This window comes from Mercenaria mercenaria, chromosome 10 (genome assembly GCF_021730395.1).
Source record: "Mercenaria mercenaria strain notata chromosome 10, MADL_Memer_1, whole genome shotgun sequence".
Lineage (NCBI taxonomy): Eukaryota > Metazoa > Mollusca > Bivalvia > Venerida > Veneridae > Mercenaria > Mercenaria mercenaria.
In genome coordinates, this window is record NC_069370.1 from 21,313,305 (window position 1) to 21,338,904 (window position 25,600).

General features: G+C 34.3%; 1 protein-coding gene across 4 annotated transcripts in view; it reads left to right on the forward strand.

The window, feature by feature from the left end:
• The window catches only part of LOC123559693 (zinc finger protein GLI3-like), a 127,250-nt gene that overhangs the window by 25,298 nt on the left and 76,352 nt on the right, over positions 1-25,600 (forward strand). For all 4 annotated transcript variants that reach the window (XM_045351713.2, XM_045351711.2, XM_045351715.2 and 1 more), the window contains exon 3: positions 11,031-11,231. In XM_045351713.2, the coding sequence (XP_045207648.2) occupies positions 11,060-11,231 (172 nt within the window). In that variant the 5' untranslated portion in view covers positions 11,031-11,059. The remainder of the gene's footprint in view (positions 1-11,030; positions 11,232-25,600) is intronic.

A 25,600-nucleotide genomic window follows, 5' to 3' on the forward strand; every position in this document is an offset into this window, starting at 1 on the left:
GTATCTGATAACAGTTACTTTCCAAGTAAAGTCAGAGGTAGGTAGAGGAAAAATATTTGCGTGTAACAGTTACTTTCTGACAAGAGTCCAAGGTAGAGGAAGAATATTTGCCTTTAAGACTTTTATCAGACAACAGTTACTTTCTGACAAGAATCCAAAGTAGAGGAAGAACATTTGCCTATAAGACTTGTATCTGACAACAGTTACTATCTGACAAGAATCCAAAGTAGAGGAAGAACATTTGCCTATAAGACTTGTATCTGACAACAGTTACTATCTGACAAGAATCCAAAGTAGAGGAAGAACATTTGCCTATAAGACTTGTATCTGACAACAGTTACTATCTGACAAGAATCCAAAGTAGACGAAGAACATTTGCCTATAAGACTTGTATCTGACAAGAATCCAAAGCAGAAGAAGAACATTTGCCTATAAGACTTGTATCTGACAAGAATCCAAAGTAGAGGAAGAACATTTGCCTATAAGACTTGTATTTGACAAGAATCCAAAGTAGAGGAAGAACATTTGCCTATAAGACTTGTATCTGACAACAGTTACTATCTGACAAGAATCTAAAGTAGAGGAAGAACATTTGCCTATAAGACTTGTATCTGACAACAGTTACTATCTGACAAGAATCCAAAGTAGAGGAAGAACATTTGCCTATAAGACTTGTATCTGACAACAGTTACTATCTGACAAGAATCCAAAGTAGAGGAAGAACATTTGCCTATAAGACTTGTATCTGACAAGAATCCAAAGTAGAGGAAGAACATTTGCCTATAAGACTTGTATCTGACAAGAATCCAAAGTAGAGGAAGAACATTTGCCTATAAGACTTGTATTTGACAAGAATCCAAAGTAGAGGAAGAACATTTGCCTATAAGACTTGTATCTGACAACAATTACTATCTGACAAGAATCTAAAGTAGTGGAAGAACATTTGCCTATAAGACTTGTATCTGACAACAATTACTATCTGACAAGAATCTCAAGTAGAGGAAGAACATTTGCCTATAAGACTTGTATCTCACAACAGTTACTTTCTGACAAGAATCCAAAGTAGAGGAAGAATATTTGCCTATAAGACTTGTATCTGACAACAGTTACTTTTGACAAGAATCCAAAGTAGAGGAAGAATATTCGTCTATAACACTTGTATCTGACAACAGTTACTTTCTGACAAGAATCCCAAAGTAGAGGAAGAATATTTGCCTATAATACTTGTATCTGACAACAGTTACTTTCTGACAAGAATACGAAGTAGAGGAAGAACATTTGCCTATAAAACTTGTATCTGACAACAGTTACTTTCTGACAAGAATCCAAAGTAGAGGAAGAATATTTGCCTGTAAGACTTGTATCTGACAACAGTTACTTTCTGACAAGAATCCAAAGTAGAGGAAGAACATTTGTATATAAGTCTTGTATCTGACAACAGTTACCTTATCATGAGAGATAAAGGAAGAATGAGTTTAGGCAAAGTTTCCCTTTTTAGATTGTCAAAAAAAGAAAACAACATTTATCCTACTCAAAGATCAAACTTACGACTTTTGTCTTGCGTGAGGATCAAACTTGCAACCTCTGTCTTGTCAAAGGATCAAATTTGCAACCACCGTCTTGCCAGAGGATCAAACTTGTGACCTCTGTCTTGCCAGAGGATCTAACTTGTGATCTCTGTCTTGCCAGAGGGTCAAACTTCTCAAATTTGATCAAATTTGCAACCACCTTAATAATTCTTGCCAGAGGATAGAACTTGCAACCCTCAACTTACAAATTCATCAAACTTGTGATCTCTAAAATTGGCATTTTTGTGCTCATTCCGTTGAACTAAAATTAGAAGTAATTGTGGAAATCATAATGTTTGTAGAACACTATGTCATGTTGACTGTAGTTATGTCAGAATGTATTGGCATGATAATATAAGATAATAACCTGCCTAATCTGTCCCTCACCTGACTTCCTATCTAAGGCTTATCAGTTAGATTCCAGGTTTCTCATGGTTTCTTGTCTTTTTGTTATCTTAGTGTGTCATTGATAACAAAAAATGAAAACAAAAAAGTAAAATTGGTAAATAAGCAATGTTTGTTTTGCCTTTCAGCTAAGTTTGGATGCCATCATAATATTTTCACATCTTGATTTGTTGGCCTACATCCTATTCAGTTTTTAGGATCTAAATTTTCAAAGTATCAAAACCTTCAAATAAATGAAAATTGTAGATAAATTTTTAATCTGCAAAGAAAAGTCAGATCTTTTTCATCACAATTTTACTTATTTTTTGCCAATTTGATAAGTTTAATTACATTGTAATATACACTGCAATACTTATTACTATTAATGAAATGGAGCTTAGTTGTCTTGTCTGTCACACCTAAGTTTTATTGCCCCCCCCCCCCCCCCCCCCGCCCCCCCCAAGTCACACCTCTGTTCTTCCCAAAACTTTCCTTCTTTCAAAATCTTGCCTCTTCCCAAAATCCTGCCCCTCTCAAAACAACTCCTCCTGCCTCCTTTTCTAAAAACACATCTCTTCTCTTCCCAGTACACCATCTCTTTATCTTCCCAATACACAATCTCTTTCTCTTCCCAAAACCTTTCCTCCTCTTCCCAAAATCTTGACGCTTCCTCTTCTGAAAACCCTTCCCAAAAACCATGGCTCCTCTTCCCAAATATTGCCAACCACCCCATACAGAAAAGCAAGAAATCAGTGACTGCTCTATCTCAGACATTCAATTTAGCCCAAGTGGTTTTCAAAACTGTAGTGGTATATAATGATGTAAGTTGACAGATAAAATTTTCAGAATTTCACTAGTAAATCATACCTAATTGAGTGTTCACATACCAAGTTGGTGCCAGACATTTTTTTCAAGCAGAAACAGAAATGATGGATGGAAAGGCTTGTAACAGATTTCCTGCAAGTCTGAATACATCATGGGCTTATCATACAGCTGTAATCTGACTTATTTATTTGATGACTTAAAATTAGGAGTGTTTGAGGAAGCACATTAATCTGTGTTGACAGAGCTGTACAATGCTATTGTACAAATGTTACAGTTTTATATTCTCAGTCAGCAGGACTACTTTAAGTTTTATCCCTATGGTATGTTCTAGCCACCATTTAAATTTAATGCTTATACCACTGAATAATGATTTGGTAGTTTTTGCATACGGATGATGTAAAATTTTATGTTTTCAAGATATAATGATTTTGATAATAAGCATCATTTCTTATGTCAGCATAAAATGCAGAATCTGAAGCTGTAAATGTTGTCTAAGAAACTGAAGCCAAACATAGCATACGGATGGCTTGGCATACATCTGTATAATACACAGCATGGCATACATCAGTTTAACATACTGCCAGCTTTGCATACATCTGCATTACACACTTGCAGATTCTGCCTACTTCATATCTGCATAGCATACTACCAGTTGCAGCTTCATAATTATACATCTGCATAACATAAGACAGCTTTTCTTGCATTTGTATAAGTTTTCAGCAGCTTTGCATACATACATCCAGATAACATACTGGCAGCTTTGCAAACTTCTGCATGGCATACACATATAACTGCATAGCATACTGCCAGCTTCATAATACATCTGCATAACATACTGCTATTTTTGCATACGTCTGCACAACATAGTAAATCTGCATAAAGGTTAGCTTACTTGTAACTTAGCACACATGAGCATAATTTATCATATTGGTAGCTAAGCTTTACATATATTTGCTTAGTACACTGACAGTTTTGTATACATCTGTGTAATTTGAAGTCATGGAATTTTAACTTTGCATTCATCTGCACAGGGTGCGCTCAGTTTCGCATACATTTGCTTGATTTAAATATTGGCAATCTGAAGCTGTAAGTACTGTCTTATGATACTGAAGCCAAACATAATATACAGACAGCTTGCATACATCTTATGACACTCAGCTTTGCATACATCTGCATAACATACATATCTGCATGACATTCTGGCAGTATTGCATACATCAGTAAGGGATGCTTTCAGCTTTGCACACATCTGCATAGCAAACTGCCAGTTGCGCTTACATCTGCAGCTGTGCATATGAATGGTATAAATACTATCTGAAATGTTCCTGTTATTTGGGTGCTTCTGTTTTATTTTAGTTTTTATTAATCTGATCTTTACTTTCTGCTCGCATTCTTTTGAATTGATTATCTTCAAACAGAGTCTTGTTTCATCTTTATATAAAGATTATGTTTATATCAGTGGAAAAATCTGACATGCCAGATATTTAGGAGTAAATCTAGAACATTTGCAGGGCATACATCAACACATTCTTACTTCTGGAGTTTTATCTGGCAGTTTTTTTACAAGAGGAAGCTTTTGAATAATACAGTTTGTCTAGAAATAAATGTATACATTTTTAAAAGAGAATTTTGATATTGTATTACAATTGGTGTTGCCAGCGTGGTAGGCTGTGTAGGTGCAGCGCAAGACTATGAATATTGAGAACTTTTGTGAGAATCAAGGAAGGCAAAAGTCCAAAGTCATTCTTTCTCCTACTTGATTCATGATGGAAGTTGTCAGAAGCTAGTGGAGAATAATCAGTAATGGTGCAGGCAGAAGACAGCTTAGGTTAATTGCCTGTCATAATATAAATGAAGCAATTGAAAAGTGTTAAACAAATGAAAATAAAACTATTTCAGGTGACAGCAAACTTACTATAGTTAAGATGTGTTATGTTTATACTATTTTTAGAATTGTATATTTTCCATATGAATTCCTCATTTAGGTAAAATTAATTATGCTTTCTTGTTCCCCATTATTCAAATTTAATAGCATACTGCTCGAGGATGAGGCATTATTATTACACAAGATTATGATAATGAATTATGATTTAATATAATGGTCAGCCCGGTGTCAGTATAATGTGAGTGGGTGGGGTATCATGTCATGTGTTTAGGGCATGATATTCCAGTGAGGCAGCACTATAAAGTTGGGCATTGTGCTCACTGCTACAAGAAGACACCGTCGTTCATATGACTGAAAAATTGTTGAGAAAGACGTTAAACCCGAACACACACACACACACACGCACATAATATAATATTGTCTACACTATTTTACTAAACATATATGTATTTATATTATTATTATACAAATTTGTATTTTACATCCCCCCTTCCCCTACCTCTCCCCACATACTCCCACACTCCTCACTGACCCCACCCACACTTCTCACTGACCCCCATTAACTTGAGAAATCTTTCCCCCCTAATTACAACCTTGATTGGCAGAATGGTTTAAGTATAATGGCCATAAACCCTATAAGCACAACATTATTTTATGTTCAAGCTTCAATAAACAGCATGTGAAACATTTACATACAAACACATTCAACCTGAATCATCAGATCTAAAATTGCCCCTCCTGTGGGGATATGACCCCATAGAAAACACATAGCCTCTAATCCCTTTTATCAAAATTGTTTGAATTTTATTATCATAACTTGAGACACCTTAACAATTTTCATCTTGGGTTCTTAGAATATCAGAAAACTAAAATTTGATGGATGATGATGATAATGAGGATAGTAATGATGATAATGATGATGATAAGATGAGGATGATGATGATATACTGAAGTTTCATAAGGCTTTAAATTTTATGTTAAAACAGAATAAATTTTGAGCCGCGCCATGAGAAAACCAACATAGTGGGTTTGCGACCAGCATGGATCCAGACCAGCCTGCGCATCCACGCAGTCTGGTCAGGATCCATGCTGTTCGCTTTCAAAGTCTATTGCAATTAGAGAAACTGTTAGCGAACAGCATGGATCCTGACCAGACTGCGCGGATGCGCAGGCTGGTCTGGATCCATGCTGGTCGCACACCCACTATGTTGGTTTTCTCATGGCACGGCTCATATGGTTTTAGAAATAAGCTACTTTCAATACTGCACATGAACTGTTATTGTGAGAACCATAAAAGGAGGTAATAAAAAAAATATAGATTCAATAATACTTTCTACTTTGCTCATCAGTATTCAAACCTGTGACAAATATTAGAGACAATAATTATGGTAAATAGGATTCAAAACGAAATTAATATATTTTATGTTCATAACGGAAAAAGTGTCGATAGGGCTGTCATTGATTGGGTCTTAGGCATATCGACGATACCGATATATCAGAAGACAAATATCGACGATACATCGATATATCGATTATTAAGTTAGATTAACAATCTATTTGTTCGTATGCATACTATATACCTTCCTGTAAATGCTATTTTTAGTTTTATTGCCTATTTTTCATATTACTGTTTGATTGTGTTGTATTAGTATTTATGAAATTAAAGAAAATAATAAAAATTAATAAAATCTTTCATTTTTATTTTGCCTCCACTTCTCTTTTGCATTTATCCAAATTTACAACTTTGTGAACTTAATAGTTTTGAGGGTCTGAGTGTTTATCTGGATAGTTTTTTCTCTCTGTAAAATATCGATTTTTGAAAATGGGAATCGATAATCGATCGACAAAAAAATATCGTTGATACATCGATATCGTTTCTATCGATGACAGCCCTAAGTGTCGAAGCCACATTTTCTACAAAGGCATTATGAGCCTTTTACAAAGTTAAGATAGTCTTTTTTAAGGAGGAGGCATAGTGACTGCATATTTTCTCAAGTTTCTTGCAAGTCAGTTCAGTTGGAGGGGAAAGGTTTTTGTTTAACCCCTGCCGCAAACCAGTGTTGCAAAAGAATTCAGAAGTAACCATTAGAATTTGGAGCTAATTTTAAATGTATTGACTATATATAGGTATAATAATCAAAAATTGGCAATCATGATATTATCGACCAATTACTTGCTAATTTTTGTCAGATAAGGTGTCATATTTACATGTAAGTGTGTTGATCTTGCTTTATGAAATGATCAGGTCGGAAAAAGGCTTTCATGTGACAATTAAGGCCACTAAGCTGCCAATTACGTGTCATAAAGGAGTGACAATCAAGGCCATAATGTAGGAAAAATAGTAATAAAAGTGGTATTTTCATTATCCTATATTCCAGTTACTACTCCCTTATAATTCAGTCAAGCAGAGTAATTATATGTTACTATTTAACAGAATTTTGACTCATTTTTTTTAATGACTTCGTCAAAAATGAAAAATTCTGGTACCGTAGTTCCTATAATTAAAGTGCGCCACCAAACTTGCGCACCAGTTGGATTTAATAGGTTGCTTTGCTTTCTTTCACGTTTCTTATGACTCAAATTTAATACCTAAAAGAGAAATTATTACAATTAATTGCCAGAAACTTTACATTGTCATATTTAGAAGTTAAATCGTCAGATCTGGTTAGATGTTTCAAAATTCCCATTTTGTAGATATTGGTGGAAGAAACTTAATGCAAATTAATTCTTAGATTCCTTTACTTTGCTCTGTTGATGTTGATTTGGCTTACATTCTTTTGACCTCTTTTTCTTCTCTGTAACAAATAACCCATTGACACATATTGTTTTAAAATTAAAGTAGGTTTTAAGTGTATATACTGTGTATTCATAATGTAAAAATCAAGCCCTGAAAATCTTTACATGTAACTTTTAAGTTGACAATTTCATGCTATATTATGGTTCATTTTAGCATAACAATAAACAGAGAACTTTTGAAGTCAGCATGTACCTTACAGTGTTTAATATTATATAATAAAATCTGTAAAAAGAAAACAAAAAATGTGTAATGTTAAACTGGGTGCAAGGGTGTCTGCAGTTTTTACTCGTACTATAATGTGCTCCGCTTGAGTCAGACTGTGTACCAGTAGCTTTAATAAGAACACAGGTCACCTACATGTTTAATCACCTTAAAGGTCACATGATTTCTGATTTTGCTACAAAGTAATTATTTGGGCTGGAATGAAAAAGTATAAATGTAAATTTGTTTTATTAATTCAATTGGTCATAAGGAGGATAAAAAAATTTCATATTAAAAGCCATTGGGCTAGTTCAAATATTTGCTGTCAAATGATGAATAAGTTTCAATGTGTTGGAGTCAAGCTGGTTTCTTAGGTGCAAGCATTTCTATGGTAACACTTTTGAATAGATTGGAGGAAGTAAGGACTTCCGTGGGTGCAAATTAACCCCACTTACATTAAGCCAACCAGGCGAGAACCTTTTCAGAGGCGTGAAAGGATTTTGTTATTCGTTGATTTTCTCATTTCTCTGTTTGCCGAGCTTGAAAAGTAGTCGATAAAAACTTGTTGAAATCGTAAGAGGTGACATTGTAACATAAAATTGAACACTGTCTAAAATGTATTCCTTTTAAAATAATTTATAGTATTTAAACTTTTTACTGAAAGGACAAGTTTCAATGTGCAAGATTGAAGTGGTTTTTAAAAGTTAGAAATAGAATCTGGTTTGAAAGAGTCATCTTTTACGAAATTTCTTTAGTAGAAAAGCGGTAAGTTAAATGAAGCATTGAAGAAAAAAGTTTATCTGTCTGATTACTTTTGAATAAGGATTTGTTGGGACATTTTATACAAATACATAATCATGTAATTGAGGTAAATTCTCTTCTTTTTTTTAAAAAGTTATGTTGAGTTCATGCAAAGTTCTTTATTTCCCGCAGTTCGATCAGTTCTTTTACTTGATACACACAGTTTCATGTAGAAATCGAGGCAATGTAATTCCTTAAAGCCAGAGCTGCACAACCTCCTGTACAAATGGCATCATGCAACCACTCAAATAGCCAGAGCAGCATAATTTCATGTACAAATGGCATCGTGCAACCCCTCAAATAGCCAGAGCAGCATAATTTTATGTACAAATGGCATCGTGCAACCCCTGAAATAGCCAGAGCAGCATAATTTCATGTACAAATGGCATGGTGCAACCCCTGAAATAGCCAGAGCAGCATAATTTCATGTACAAATGGCATCATGCAACCCCTCAAATAGCCAGAGCAGCATGTCATGTACAAATGGCATTGTGCAACCCCTCAAATAGCCAGAGCAGCATAATTTCATGTACAAAATGGCATCATGCAACCCCTCAAATAGTCAGAACAGCATAATTTCATGTACAAATGGCATCTGACATGCAACCCCTCAAATAGCCAGAGCAGCATAATTTCATGTACAAATGGCATCATGCAACCCCTCAAATAGCCAGAACAGCATAATTTTATGTACAAAATGGCATCATGCTACCCTTCAATAAGTCCATACACAATTTCCTTTACATATGACACATGCTACACATCCAATAGCTAGAGCTACACAACTTCATGTACAAATGGGTGTCAGCTCATTCAATAATATGGAAGTGGAGGCAGGAAGGTTCTTCTGGTTAAATTGCAGCTTCTGTTTCACAGTGAGTTCAGGTTATCATAGCACGGGTTGTTACTAACATAGTAAGAGAAAATGTTGCTGTTTCAGGATAGGTAATATTGTTTAAGTAAGTCTTTACACAAAAGTGGTCTTTAAGTACAGGTATTAATGTATTGTTTGTTGAAAATGTTTTTGAACACTTTATTACAAAGGTGTGTACATGGCGTTTTTCCTCCGTAAATTTCATGTTTTGGTTGACAGTTTATAGTATTTTTGGTGACGCAGTGTCATAAGAGCACCTGCACAAAAATGTGGAACATCGTAAAAAAATTTGAAATAAAAAAAAGACATGCATTATGTACGACACAAAAATTAACGACACAGCCTCTGAATGGACTGATTTATTACCCAAATGGTATCTTTATCCGCCAAATTATGGCATATGACAAAATCCTGTAAAAAGGATTATAATTTTGATTAGACATAATTTTAAGAAATTTGAAGTGGCAAAAGCACGACTAACCTGCATATGTAAATAGTTCTGAAAAGTTTTCGATGGTTAGTTGATCACTTCCTTCTTCATTTTTACAGCTCGGAGTAAATATACATTTTATGCTATGTACTAATGATATTTGGCGTAGTAAATTACTACGCCGAATCATTAGTACTTAGCATAAAAAGTAAGTTTACCAGAACTGAAAAAATTCAATTGGGCAGGTTGATATAAAATATGTACCGGGTATTATTTTTAATGATTTAACCAATTATTTACCAAGAAAGTATTTTTTAGCTATTTACTGACAGTTCATTGTCAAAACAAACCAATAATTAGGGGTTTGATTCATAATGTTCTTGACTGACATTATTCTAACTTTAATATTAGTACATTATATTGTTAGAATGTTGTAATTTTATCAACCTTTTCATAAAATTCCTGAACAATAATCAACCATTCCATACAGGTGTATGTGACATCTGTTGTAACATAGTACTGCAAAAAATGAAACAATTCCAGATCAGCATTATTGACAAAAGCTGCTTTAAGGCTGGCCATGGCAGTGTCACACAGTGAGGCAATGCCATTATTTTGGTTGAATTTCAAAAATTAAAACTAGCTCAATTCATGTCTGTTTTAACAAAACCTTTAAGAAGACCAAAACTACAAATGAAAAAGTTGCAAGTTGGATCCCAGAGTGAGGCAATGTATGTTCTTGATGGTGACTTGGATGATGAAAATATGTCAAAATTGTTTTATCCCCCATCTCTGATTTGTATGCTGAAGTCAGTTATTTGGTACTGGTATAGAATCTAGGGTTATATTAGCAGACTACCGTTAATAACCTGATTGGTGTAAATAACCCTTCAATATGTCCATTCAAACAAACAAACAAACAAAAAACACTGAAGCTTGCTGGGTCTCTTTTGAATGTATTTTCTTGGTTCAAGAGTGTAAAATTTAGTTTGGAGACCAGTCTTAAACACCATTATCTGATTGGTTTTTAAATTGACCAATGGCAAGGAAGCATTCTGAGACTGGTCTCAAAGCAACATTTTTGCATGCTGATGTGGAACTTAAGATTGAAAATCTTATCGTAGGATAAGCAGTTAACAACTTGTCCATTACACCATTAAAGCTATTGAGATTACACCCATTGCACCATTCACCAATCCTTTTAAAGCTTTCTATTTCATAAATTTGAACATTTTAAGTTTCATTTCCTTTATATCTCTATTCAGATGCCAGCCTAATTTTCAGATGGTGTTAGATGACGATGTCATCACAAGATGAGGGGTATCGTGGGCACCACAAGGGAAGTCGTGAGCACCACGTCACCTCTAGGGATGGCGGACAAGGCGAGAGACACCACACCACAGCTCACCTCTCCACCAAGACTCGAACCAAAGATTCCTCCACAGACACAGGGGGCAGGTCTGAAGGTAAGCTAAAGATCGAGATTTAAAAAAAAAGTGCAGGTCTCTGCATGGCAACTTTGATGGGAGATCGAGATTGGTCTCTGCATGGCAACTTTGGTGGGAGATCCACATTGAAAATCACAGTGCAGGTCTCTGCATGGCAACTTTGATGGCAGATCCACATTGAAAAATCATATTGCAGGTCTCTGCATGACAACTTTGGTGGCAGATCCACATTGAAAATCACAGTGCAGGTCTCTGCATGGCAACTTTGATGGCAGATCCACATTGAAAAATCTTAGTGCAGGTCTCTGAATGGCAACTTTGGTGGCAGATCCACATTGAAAATCACAGTGCAGGTCTCTGCATGGTAACTTTGGTGCAGATCCACATTGAAAAATCACAGTGCAGGTCTCTGCATGGCGGCTTTGGTGTGAAGATTGACATTTTGTATTTTGAAGAGTTACTTTTATATTATGTCTCCTCATAATTATATGGGGAGACATATTGATTTTGTCCTGTCTGTCTGTCTGTCATTGAATCTGTCACAAAAATTAGTTCAGACCACTCATCTGAAACTACCTGTTAGAGTTTTACAAAACTTTGCATGAAGATTCAGTTCCAAGGCTTATTTAGATTTAATTTTGGTACTTTTCATTGGAATGGTCCTTCGATTTTAGCCCTTGAAGGTCATTTTTTAATAATTTTTGTCTAGACCATAATGTAATGAACAAAAAAACTGTTTGATTAAAAGATTTTAGGGATTCAAGTGATTGTTTGGCGCATGATCAGTCTGATCATAGTGTTCTGTCTTAAGGGATGAATGAATTTATTTGCTTGTATATAATAATGATAATAATAAAAATATATACAAAAGTATTTATAATATGGCAGACATTGAAGTGAGCTTATTTTGCCAACTGATGTTGAAGACATAATATGGAACAAGCAATATGTTTTTATCAAATCTTTGTTTTGAGATATTTTGACTATATAAAAAGATCTACATGCGCATAGCATACTTTTTAAGATTATGAAACTGAACTGTTAAGTAATGCCACCCATTGTCTGATGATACCATTTAAATACCTGGTTTAACTTGAGATAGAGTTAGGTTACCGCATAAGGTCGTCTTAAGTCTATCTTTATTGTTCAAGTCTCTAGATCTACACTATAGATTTAAATATTTTGAACAGAACAGAACAGATTTTATTTCAAATATACGATAACTTTATATACATAAGTTTTAAATCGTCTATATGTAACAAAGAAAGAGGAAAAAAGTCAGAAAGTACCAGTCTTGAGCCTTGTTGCAATCAAGTGTATTTTTAGCTCACCTGTCACAAAGTGACAAGGTGAGCTTTTGTGATCGCGTGGTGTCCGTCAACCGTCGTCAGTCCGTGCGTGCGTCGGTCCGTAAACTTTTGCTTGTGACCACTCTAGAGGTCACATTTTTCATGGGATCTTTATGAAAATTGGTCAGAATGTTCATCTTGATGATATCTAGGTCAAGTTCGAAACTGGGTCACATGCCATCAAAAACTAGGTCAGTAGGTCTAAAAATAGAAAAACCTTGTGACCTCTCTAGAGGCCATGTATTTCACAAGATCTTCATGAAAATTGGTCAGAATGTTCATCCTGATGATGTCTAGGTCAAGTTCGAAACTGGGTCACGTGCCATCAAAAACTAGGTCAGTAGGTCTAAAAATAGAAAAACCTTGTGACCTCTCTAGAGGCCATATATTTCAAAAGATCTTCATGAAAATTGGTCAGAACGTTCAACTTGATGATCTCTAGGTCAAGTTCGAAACTGGGTCACGTGCCATCAAAAACTAGGTCAGTAGGTCAAATAATAGAAAAACCTTGTGACCTCTCTCAAGGCCATATTTTTCATAGGATCTGTATGAAAGTTGGTCTGAATGTTCATCTTGATGATATCTAAGTCAAGTTCGAAACTGGGTCACGTGCGGTCAAAAACTAGGTCAGTAGGTCTAAAAATAGAAAAACCTTGTAACCTCTCTAGAGGCCATATATTTCATGAGATCTTTATGAAAATTGGTCAGAATGTTCATCTTGATGATATCTAGGTCAAGTTCGAAAGTGGGTTACTGCAGTCAAAAACTAGGTCAGTAGATCAAATAATAGAAAAACCTTGTGACCTCTCTAGAGGCCATAATTTTCATGGGATCTGTATGAAAATTGGTCTGAATGTTCATCTTGATGATATCTAAGTCAAGATTGAAACAGGGTCATGTGCGATCAAAAACTAGGTCAGTAGGTCTAAAAATAGAAAAACCTTGTGATCTCTCTAGAGGCCATACTTGTGAATGGATCTCCATAAAAATTGGTCAGAATGTTCACCTTGATGATATCTAGGTCAAGTTCGAAACTAGGTCTCGTGCCTTCAAAAACTAGGTCAGTAGGTCAAATAATAGAAAAACCTTGTGACCTCTCTAAAGGCCATATTTTTCATGGGATCTGTATGAAAGTTGGTCTGAATGTTCATCTTGATGATATCTAGGTCAAGTTCGAAACTGGGTCATGTGCGGTCAAAAACTAGGTCAGTAGGTCTAAAAATAGAAAAACATTGTGACCTCTCTAGAGGTCATATACTTCATGAGATCTTCATGAAAATTGGTCAGAATGTTCACCTTCATGATATCTAGGTCAAGTTCGAAAGTGGGTCACGTGCCTTCAAAAACTAGGTCAGTAGTTCGAATAATAGAAAAACCTTGTGACCTCTTTAGAGGCCATAATTTTCATGGGATCTGTATGAAAGTTGGTCTGAAAGTTCATCTTGATGATATCAAGGTCAAGTTCGAAAGTGGGTCATGTGCCATCAAAAACTAGGTCAGTAGGTCAGATAATAGAAAAACCTTGTGACCTCTCTAAAGGCCATTTTTTTCAAGGGATCTGTATGAAAATTGATCTGAATGTTAATCTTGATGATATCTAAGTCAAGATTGAAACAGGGTCACGTGCGGTCAAAAACTAGGTCAGTGGGTCTAAAAATAGAAAAACCTTGTGATTTCTAGAGGCCATACTTGTGAATGGATCTCCATAAAAATTGGTCAGAATGTTCACCTCAATGATATCTAGGTCAAGTTTGAAACTGGGTCACGTGCCATAAAAAACTAGGTCAGTAGGTCAAATAATAAAAAAACCTTGTGACATCTCTAGAGGCCATACTTTTCATGGGATCTGTATGAAAGTTGGTCTGAATGTTCTTCTTGATGATATCTAGGTCAAGTTTGAAAGTGGGTCAACTGCGGTCAAAAACTAGGTCAGTAGGTCTAAAATTATTAAAATCTTTTGACCTCTAAAGAGGCCATATTTTTCAATGGATCTTCATGAAAATTGATCTGAATTTTCACCTTGATGATATCTAGGTAAAGTTCAAAACAGAGTCACGTACCTTTGAAAACTAGGTCAATAGGTCAGATAATAGAAAAACCTTGATCTTCATGAAAATTGGTCAGAATTTTTATCTTGATAATATCTAAGTCAAGTTCAAAACCGGGTCACATGAGCTCAAAAACTAGGTCACTATGTCAAATAATAGAAAAAACGACGTCATACTCAAAACTGGGTCATGTGGGAAGAGGTGAGCGATTCAGGACCATCATGGTCCTCTTGTTTGTGGTTTTAGTCCTGTAAAAGTCATCATACCCGCAGCAGAGGTGGATGGAGTTGGGGAGGAGGGTGCATATTTGAATTATTTTTCTAGTCCATCAAACTGTAAAGAACTCCCCAAACCACCTTGCATTGTCTATAAGGAACTCATGAATCAACTTGTGTTATCTGTAAGGAACTCTCCAAATCACCTTACATTGTCTTTATGTAACTTCATAAAATCACCTTGCATTGTCTTTATGGGACTTGCATCGTCTTTATGGAACTTCACAAAATCACTAATGTTGTCTTTATGGAACTTCATAAAATCACCTTGCATTGTCTTTATGTAACTTCATAAAATCACCTTGCATTGTCTTTATGGAACTTCACAAAATCACCTTGCATCGTCTTTATGGAACTTCACAAAATCACTAATGTTGTCTTTATGGAACTTCATAAAATCACCTTGCATTGTCTTTATGTAACTTCATAAAATCACCTTGCATTGTCTTTATGTAACTTCATAAAATCACCTTGCATTGTCTTTATGGAACTTCACAAAATCACCTTGCATTGTCTTTATGGAACTTCACAAAATCACCTTGCATTGTCTTTATGGAACTTCACAAAATCACTTTATGTTGTCTTTATGGAACTTCACAAAATCACCTTGCATTGTCTTTATGGAACTTCACAAAATCACCTTATGTTGTCTTTATGGAACTTCACAAAATCACCTTGCATTGTCTTTATGTAACTTCACAAAATCACCTTACGTTGTCTTTATGGAACTTCACAAAATCACCTTGCATTGTCTTTATGTAACTTCACAAAATCACCTTGCATTGTCTTTATGGAACTTCACAAAATCACTTTATGTTGTCTTTATGGAACTTCACAAAATCACCTTGCATTGTCTTTATGGAACTTCACAAAATCACCTTATATTATGTTTATGGAGCTCCCAAAATCACCTTATGTTGTCTTGTCTTTAAGGAACTCTCCCAAATATATTGCTGTGTCTTTGAGAAACTGTCCAAATCATCTTGCTTTGTCTTTAAAGAACTCTCCCGTCTTTGAAAAACTGTCCAAATCTTAAGGAACTAACTTAACAATCTTGCTTTGGCTTTAAGGATCTTATTCAACAATACTGGTTTGGCTTTGAGGAAGGTACTAAATCAGTTGACTTTGCATTTTAAAAATCATCACAGGTGGCCATGCGGCAGGCTTGAAGACCTTCTCAGGCTAAATTCTATAAAGGGTTAGAATTGATGGGTGTTTTTTTTTATCTCAAAATAAATCACCTTTCTTCCTGTCCACATTGTTTATTCAGTCTGCTACATCTTCATTTATATATATGATAAATTATTTCCTTTATGAATGCAAATAAATCTTAATAGATTATAGTTCAATGGCAGTACATTTTCTTTTGTCTTCTCCATTATATTTTTCTCATCGTGAATAAGCAATAGATTAAAATGAATATAATTAACCTTAAAATTAAATGGATGCTGTAGTCCTCCTGCTTTATCACTGATTTTTTTTTCTGTTTAGGAATTTTTGGCGTTTAAAGGAACTAAGCCACAAATTTTGGACAAAAAATAATTTCTCTCAAAAATTCATTAAAAAAATGGGTGCTGTGAAAGTGACTTGTGGTACAAACTTACTGACATAAGATTCCTATAAATAACCAAAAATATTGTACAGAAGGTAGTAAACCGTTGCAACGCTCTTGAAATAATGCAGAACATTTACATTCTCCTTGCATTTTTATCAGTATCTAACTTTTTGCTTCACCCACTTTATCATTTTTCAGTGTCATATATACATTCTATGCCAAACTTGGTGGAAATGAACATGTTGAAAAATTTCACTGAAACTGTGGGCGAGTAGCTTTAAGAAGTGCGACAACATTTTAAAACCATTTAAATACAGTGCAGACCAGTGTGGATACTAAAATGTTGTATGGAGGACGTTGCTCTGAAGAGGTTATTTTGTTAAGAAAACTGTGATAAGGGACTTCTGCCTTTAAAGAGTGGTGTCTGTTCTTTGGAGGTTTCATTTAATAGAGGTACACTGTAATTATTAACAAGAGCTGTCGGAGGACAGCAACGCTCGACTATTCAACAGCCTTGTCAATTGAATTAATACAAAAGTTGAAAAAGGGGCATAATTTTGTAAAATGCAAAGTAGAGGTATTGAACCTCTGTACTGCATGTCATATCATGACAGTGAACAAGTGTGTGAAGTTTCAATCCTTTCCAATTTGTGGATACTGAGATACCAGCTTACATACAAAAACTTAACAAAAAACTGCTAAGTCAAAGGGGCATAATTTTGTAAAAATGCCAAGTAGAGTTATGGGACCTTCACAGTGCATGTTAGATCATGACAGTGAACAAGTGTGTGAAGTTTCAATCCATTCCAATTAGTGGATACCGAGATATCAGATTACATACAAAAATTTAACCAAAAACTGCTAAGTCGAAAAAGGGGCATAATTTTGAAAAAAAAAAGTGAGTAGAGTTATGGGACTTGCTTAGTGCATGTCAGATCATGATAGTGAACAAGTATGTGAAGTTTCAATCCATTCCCATTAGTAAGTACTGAGATACCAGCTTACATACAAAACCTTAACCAAAAATTTCTAAGTCGAAAAAGGGGCATAATTTTGTAAAAAAGCAAAATAGAGTTATGGAACCTGTGCATTGTAGATCAGATCATCACAGTGAATAAGTGTGTGAAGTTTCAATCCATTCCCACAAGTGGTTACTGAGTTACCAGCTTACATACAAAACCTTAACCAAAAATTTCTAAGTCGAAAAAGGGGCATAATTTTGTAAAGAAGCAAAATAGAGTTATGGAACCTGTGCAGTGTAAGTCAGTTTGTCACAGTGAATAAGTGTGTGAAGTTTCAATCCATTCCCACAAGTGGTTACTGAGATACCAGCTTACATACAAAACCTTAACCAAAATCGGGACGCGGACGCAGACGCCGAAGCCGACGCATGGGCGAGTGCAATAGCTCACTATTCTATGAATAGTCGAGCTAAAAACGAATTCAAATTGAAAATTATTTCAGCAATATTTTACCTAAATATTGGAAACATCGCATCTGTCTCACTTTCTTTACCTTTGCAACTAGATACTTGGGTGTCTGTATGATGTGGTATGCTTGCGACTGGTGTTGGTTTCAAACTTGCCGCATCAGAGTAGAGTGCCTGCCACCATATCCACTAAGCTACCCCTTTCCTATCTCTTTCAATTGTTGATAATAATAGCAAAATTATTCTGTCGTGGCTCTCTATAATTTGCAGTATTTATTAACCCTTAGCCTGCTGGCGGCAGATGATTCTGCCTTTGCGACCAGTGCAGACCAAGATCAGCCTGCACATCCGTGCAGTCTGATCATGGTCTGCACTGTTCGCTATTCAGTCAGTAAATTTTCAGTGAAAACCCCTTTGAGTAATAAGTGGTACTGTCCAAATTGAAAGATGGATTAGTCCATTATAGAAATATAGCAGGTTAAGGGTTAATTTGCTCTTGCTTCTTAGAAAGGAAATACAATAATTATCTGTTTTAAAGATCTGCCATCTATGCTTTTCTCACGTGAGCACGAGGTGAAACCAATTTTTATATGTTACACAATCTTTTATGATGACATTAAAAATCGAAAGTATTAATTAGACCATATGAAGAAGTGCCGATTTAATCACAGGGCTGGCTCATATTTCACAATTGCATCTGCAAGAAAATTGGTGCAAAATAAATTTAGACAGTATTTAGACCATATTTCTGACACAAAATCACGAGGTTCCGTAATAATAGCGTAAAAAATCATTTTCTCAACATTACTATATGAATTGTTGGCTTTGCCAACTAGTTATTACTGCAATCATCTCATTTGGGTGGGGGTCAACCGTCTTTAAAACGAGAATAAAGAACTGCTCTAACTTCTCAAATCGGGGCTTTGAGATCAAGGCGGTATTTGTTTGTAAGAATGCCACACATTGTCATGTTCGACGATTGAGGTATTATCATCTCCGTGTGCTTCATTTAACAAATCGATTAGCAAGTATAACGTCGTATTGAACTTTGTAAAATTAACGTGGGGTGTCTGAAAATAGTGCCAAAGATTGCTGCAATTTTATTATGCATTTATGCGCTATTATACAACTTCCATATCAAATTTTATTGAAATGTGTAGTATTAACTTTCAATACGCAAATCAAGTTTTACGGAGATTTGAATTACGATTGCTGCAATGTGTATTTAAAAGACATTAGTTGTAAAGTGACGTTTGCAATTTTTCAGATCCCTATCTCCCCGATTTGAATTAAGTTGAATGAGATCCTTGAATATTGCTATCATTTGCGAGCAGATGCTTTTACATTAGTATCATTATTGCGACATAATGTTGTGGATCCGTAACTAGGCAAAGCAAGTGAAGAGGTTAGTTTCTTAGGCCAGTTCATCAGGTTTGTTTGTTCCTTACCCTGCTTAATTTCAATTATATATGAACTTGGTTACTTGTCCGTCTTTCAATTTGGACAGTACCATCAACTGTGAAAAGGGGTGCTTACCAAAAAGATACTGACTGAATAACAGACAGTGCAGATCTTGATCAGACTGCATGAATGTGCAGGCTGATCATGATCTTTATTGATTGCAAAGGAAAAAATAATCGTGTCCAAACATGATAAGAGTTATCACACTGACACAACTTTAGGTTATGATTGTGGCAACGTTCTAGCTTATGGTGATGGAGGAAGACACCAGGTGCCCTTCTGGGCATTATTTCAGGTATGGGCGGGCCCTGTGGTAGAACCATCGACTTGGATGAGCTATCTGGATGGTTTTCTCACAACATTTAAATACAGTTTTAGTTGTTATTACCAGATTACAGAAACGCATCCTTTTTTGCAGTTTTTCCTGTCTGTGCATTATTTTACTTGTGTGCTCATGATTTGACATATCTGTAGTGCCCAGGGCAATATCATTTTTCTCCATTCATGCCCAGGGCCAATATTGCCCTTTAATTATCATGATGGGTAATTTTTTATGGTACCGCTACAAAATGTGAGCAACTTGATTGTAAGTTTATGATGCTTTTTGATACATATTGTAAATTATAAGCGTTTTCTACACATAAGACTTGTATAGTATAAACACATGCGACACAGAAATTATATACATATCATTTTACGTGACAATCACAAACAGTAGAAGAAAAGAACTAACTTAAAAATGATCTGCTTTTTAAAAAAAAAAAATTAAAAAATAAAAAAAATAAAAAATGATAGACTACAAGCTGAAAATCTTGGCTGTCATTTATTTGATTCAATGTATAGAAAAAAATCTAATTAAGAAAAAAAATTATGACAAGCCATTAGCATCAGGGTTTTCTTTTCGGTGTTTCGGTGTCACCTGTAAGATTGAATGGGCTGTGTTTTTTAAGAAATTTGTCTGACAGTCCCTAATTAGAATTTATTGCAAGCGTTTTGTGCATTATGGGTGATATATTAATTTTCCAAATTACATAAACTACTTTTGATCGCTTATAATTTCAATGTAGTTTATCTTATGACTGCAGACGCTGTAAAAAATCTTTGGAATTCGGCAATTAAAGTGATTTATTGTATAGCGGTTGCAGTAAATGCAGATTTAGACAGGAAGACTAAACCCTTACCCTGCTAAATTTCTATAATGAACTTGTCCATCTTTCAGTTTGGACAATACCATTAACTGTTAAAAGGGGTGCTTACCAAAATGATACTGACTGAATGGCGAACTGTGCAGATCTTGATCAGACTGCACAGATGTGCAGGCTGATCATGATTTACACTGGTCGCAAAGGCAAAATCAGTTGTGTCCAGTATGATAAGGGGCCAGTAAAGCAAAAATAGAGCAATGCAAGTCTGAAATAAGCAAAATAATATTATATTGACTAAAACATTTTTTTTATGTGACAGAAATATAATACAGAGGTCCTTGTTTCATTAAAAACTAAAAACATAGAGGTTTTTCAACAGTTTATCATAGGTCAGTTTTAACAAATTTTCTCTTACATGTTCTGTAGTGGATAAACTTACAAACTGGCACTACCAGTGAAATATAATTAACACAGAAACTTCCATATTTGCATTTTTTACAGCAATCGAACATGTCAAAGTTTCAGCAGTGATTTTAATTAGAGTTTCAGTTCAATTTAAATCCTATAAATATAACAGTTACAAACTATAAAACAGACTGATAAAATATGCTGAGGAGACAGTATGGGAGCCTTCAAATCAAATATGAATTTATTTGACTGGGTGTTCAAAATGCACCTCACATAGTGAAATTTGAGACATAGCTTAATGATTTTTTTTTTTATTTCAAAGGACCGAAAAATAATTATAAAGACATTAATTATCGTACTAAAGTTAATTGAATGCAAACACATTTATTATTTACTGTCGACTGAGTTTTGTTGCACAAATAAGATTATTCGAACAGATAAAAATTTAATGTCGTTTAAGTTGCAGCATTGGGTTTGAAAACTCCAAGCTGGAGTCCCTGCGATCTATATAAAGTGGCTTTAATGTGTCTTTTTTTTTTCTCCTTTAATTTTGATAGATTTGAAATCATATTTCTACAATTAAAGAAAATGAACTCCCTTAATTAACTAAATTGTAACAAGGGTACTGTTTACCATTATATTATAACAAATGATAAGAGATGGCAATATTCGCAAGCCTTCTTTTTTAGCAAATTTTGCGCCATCATGCAGAGCGATGCTCAGATTTGAAACTAATGAATAGTAGGAAGCATTCCCTCTGATAGTAAATAACTATGAATAAACAGGTGTAAATATCTTATCATTGAAAACTGTTCTAAAATTACCATATTTAGAAGCTTTTTGGAGCTTTTTACAAGCACTTTGAAAAATGTTATGGAACGGATCTGATGCTTTTAGGAAATTTTTAAAGAATTTGTGCTTCTTAAAAAAAATTATAACTTTAATAAGTTTTTTAAGTCAAGTTTAATTACAGGTTTGAAAAGCGTGATATATTTAACAACAACCGCTTTATTTTCAAACTCATTTCGTTATTATTGGCCAAAAAAAAATATATTTTTTTAGTTATATGGTTAACAGTCTTTTGACAACTGCATTTAGAATAAAAATGTCAAAAAATGAAAATGCTTTTTTTCTTTATCTAAAAGATGCCATTTAGTGTAGAAAAAATAGTGGCACGTAGCAGACGTCATTAAAAAAAGTCAGAATGAGCCATTAAATTAGTAACTTGTATTCAAGTCACATATTAAATATTGTGCGTACGAAAAGAAAGCATTATGATTTTGTCTATATTTAGTTTTTATAGGTTAGAAGGTATTAAATGCCTCCGCCTCTATTTTCTTTGTAAAAAATAACAATTTATAACATGCTTTTATCAGCATTTCTAGCCTTTCACTTCTTGCGAGGTAACCTTGTCTTGAAGGTCTGTCTTTAGGCAATCAAAAATACCAATAAAATATGGGGTTGACTATAATGCAATGCAACAATGGTCATGTGACTGAGACACGTGATGAAAACGCGAATATGGTGTAGGTAGACATCAGGAAATACCTACTTTCGCTTTCATTTCACCAAACTCCTTCGACACAACTTTTGAAGCATAACGTAACTTAAAATCATCCGCAGACATTCCTGTTTACAATCAACCATCAATAAAGCTTATATCTGGCATGAAAATGCCTTTTACTTGGTTGGAAAGTGGCACTATATTATATTGATATGGACTACATTCATGTGATCTGGTGAATTACTACCTTCGTACCATTTGCACCCTGACATTGATTATTTCGTTCTGTGCAACCCTGCAGAGGTACATTACATTTGTTACATGTCTCCATCCTCTAAATCTTATGTATGCGGAGGCATTTTGGTTTAAGGTCAAGGTCATAATGAAAGGTGAAAGGTCAGGCAGTTTAAAATAGCATCTGTACTGTTTAAACCACTTTAAACACATAGTGGACCGGCAAATTACTTATTCGCTTTATTCTCCGCCTGCGATTTCGGCATTCGAGTGGCCATGTGCACTCTGATATAGAGTTACGTCTGAAGAGTGCCATACTACTGAATGAAAATCATATATCACAGAAATTGCAGAGGGTCATAACTACCATAAAAACGACAACAAAAATAGACCAGAAAATGAACTGATTATGGTTCGTGGTTTGCATAAGATTTAAAGTCAATCAGATGAATATGTGAGGGCTTTAATACTCAGTTTGGAGGTGTTTGACAGATTTCGATATTTATATTCATTTTATCACATGTTTGACGTCGCGGGAGTGAAATAAAGCCATTACATAAAATGATAATACACTAGTGTAATAAAGCTTTTGACGTCGACATCGTTTACAATATTAAAGAGACGTTGGTGAAACTGACTTGTTTATAATAGTTAAAAAAAGTAGAAAAGGCAGGAAAAGCAAAGCTAACATGTGATAAAAAGACTATTACATTTGTGATTTTCCACATTGAATTTATTAAAAGAGTTGAATAAAATTGATAAAATACTCGGCAGAGCCTCGCATTTTATTATTTTATTCAACTCGTTTAATAAATTCAGTATGAAAAGACACTCATGTATTACTTGCACTTATTTTATAGAAGAATTTAAACAAAGGATATTAACAAGTTAAGTGCTTATTATAATATGACATTTACATTAAGGTGAAATAGGTTTAGAATTTCCAACCATCCAACTCAAATTTTAAAATTCATTTTGAAATGATTAATAGTCTGTCAAATATTTTGATATTTTTGCTTCAGTTGAAAGAAAAGGTAACAATTGAATATGTATAAAGCATCACTTTCAATAATTCATTGTAAACAACCTTTAACATTTTCGCTTTTAAAATGAATTGAAATTTTAATGTAAAAGAATGTCAGTTGTATAAGATGTTAAAGAAATGTCTGTTAAAATTTTATATAGTAATTATGTTATATTTGAATGCTTTCCCAAGAGGAACACTTAAACCATCTACCGGGTACAAAAAAAATAATCCTGGGCCATAAAACTTGAGTTTGGAGACTAATTTCAAAATACAGCCATGCCATTGATCAATTTCAAGACTTAAGTCAGAATTAACCAATCAGATGCTTGATTTTTCAGACTGGTTCCCTCACATTTTGTAACCTTGGAACTAGGTCAAGTCAGAGATGCAGGCAAACACATGATTAACATTGTCAATTGAAATACAGTCTGAAAGTTAATTTAAACAAAATAGATCACTACTTCTATATTCAAATAAAAAAGAATTATCATTTGAACAAAATATATATAGGAAAGAAAATATCTTTGCCTTAGTAGAGAAGTAACAGAGGTTTGCTGTAGTGTATTATAATAAATAAAAAGTCAAACCTGTCTTAAGCAGCCAGTCAGGAGAAGAAAAAAAAAGCTGCCTTTTAAGACAGGTTGTTGCGTATTATAGGTTAATTTGCTCGGAATATATAAAATAAGGAAATAGCAATAGTAGCCACTTAAGACAGTTTGTTGCTTAATGGAGGTAACCGATTACATGTTTACCTGTATTGAGGTAACTTTAAATGGTGGTCTTTTCAGTGTAATTACTTTTACTTGTCTCTCACTCCAGTTCACTGTCTCTCATCCTACTATCGCAACAACGGAAAACTAATTTGTTTCCATTTTTGCAGTTGGCACAGGTATTGTCTTGAGCAATTCATTTCGATTTCCCTCCCTCCAGTATAACTAACACCTACAGGATGTTTTAGGTGCATAAAATATTGTTATGAACATTCAAATAATTAGTGAAGACAATCATTTTTTTGTGTTTTAGTAAGTTCACAGTCTTAATGGCGTGTTGCAAAAAGTAGATGATGTCACATTATAGGAGTTTAAAGGTCAGTTTACAAGCAAAAATTTCGAGGCATGTTTTGTAAAATGGTAGCGAACATAAATAATGCCCTTTCGGAATTCGAAGTTCTTTCATTTACGCTATTTTACTTTTATTATTCTTTGTATTGAATAGAGATTTTATATTCTAATTTTTTTGTAATTTGGTAATTGCAGTAATATATAAAGGAAATTGAGGACAGAATTTTAATTTAAAAGCATTCAAGTTGTGAAAGAATTTCGTTAAAATTATCTCGTAATTTATAATAATTTTTCAATTAATCAAGTATTTTGTATATAGACTAATAGGACGATAATTACTAAATGTGACAAGATTGTCAGAATGGAGTATTTTCTTTTGTCGGTCAGCTATGTACCTCCAGAAAGCTCGTTATGCCGCTGAATGATTTCTTTTTAATTAGTTCTGTCAAAATTAAGTGAAGCGGAAATCTTGATTTTTGACAAAATTATCAAAATTAACCCATCTTGACCTTGGGAACGGAGCTGATTTAAGTGCTGTTTTGAGTTCACCATGTCATGGGTAAAGTGCTTAAGTGGGGCGCTTTTTTTTTTTTATAAAACGGCTGATGTTACTGAGTGCCAAATGTTTTATTTAAAATTATTTTTAGATATGAAAAATAAAGAAATTGAGGAAAACAATTAATAAAAAGAAGCTTGATTTGTTTTCTTTCGAAAAAAATGTCAAAATCTTCCGAAATTTGAATTTTTCTCTATAATATGTTGCATGTTATTAGTAAACATAAAAATGGACACTAAACTGGTTTGCAGTACTTTTGATTTCATTATCTTGACAGTGTTTAATAAAAAGTAGATCTGAAGTTGAGATAAAAGAAAAGAAGCGAAAATTGGCAT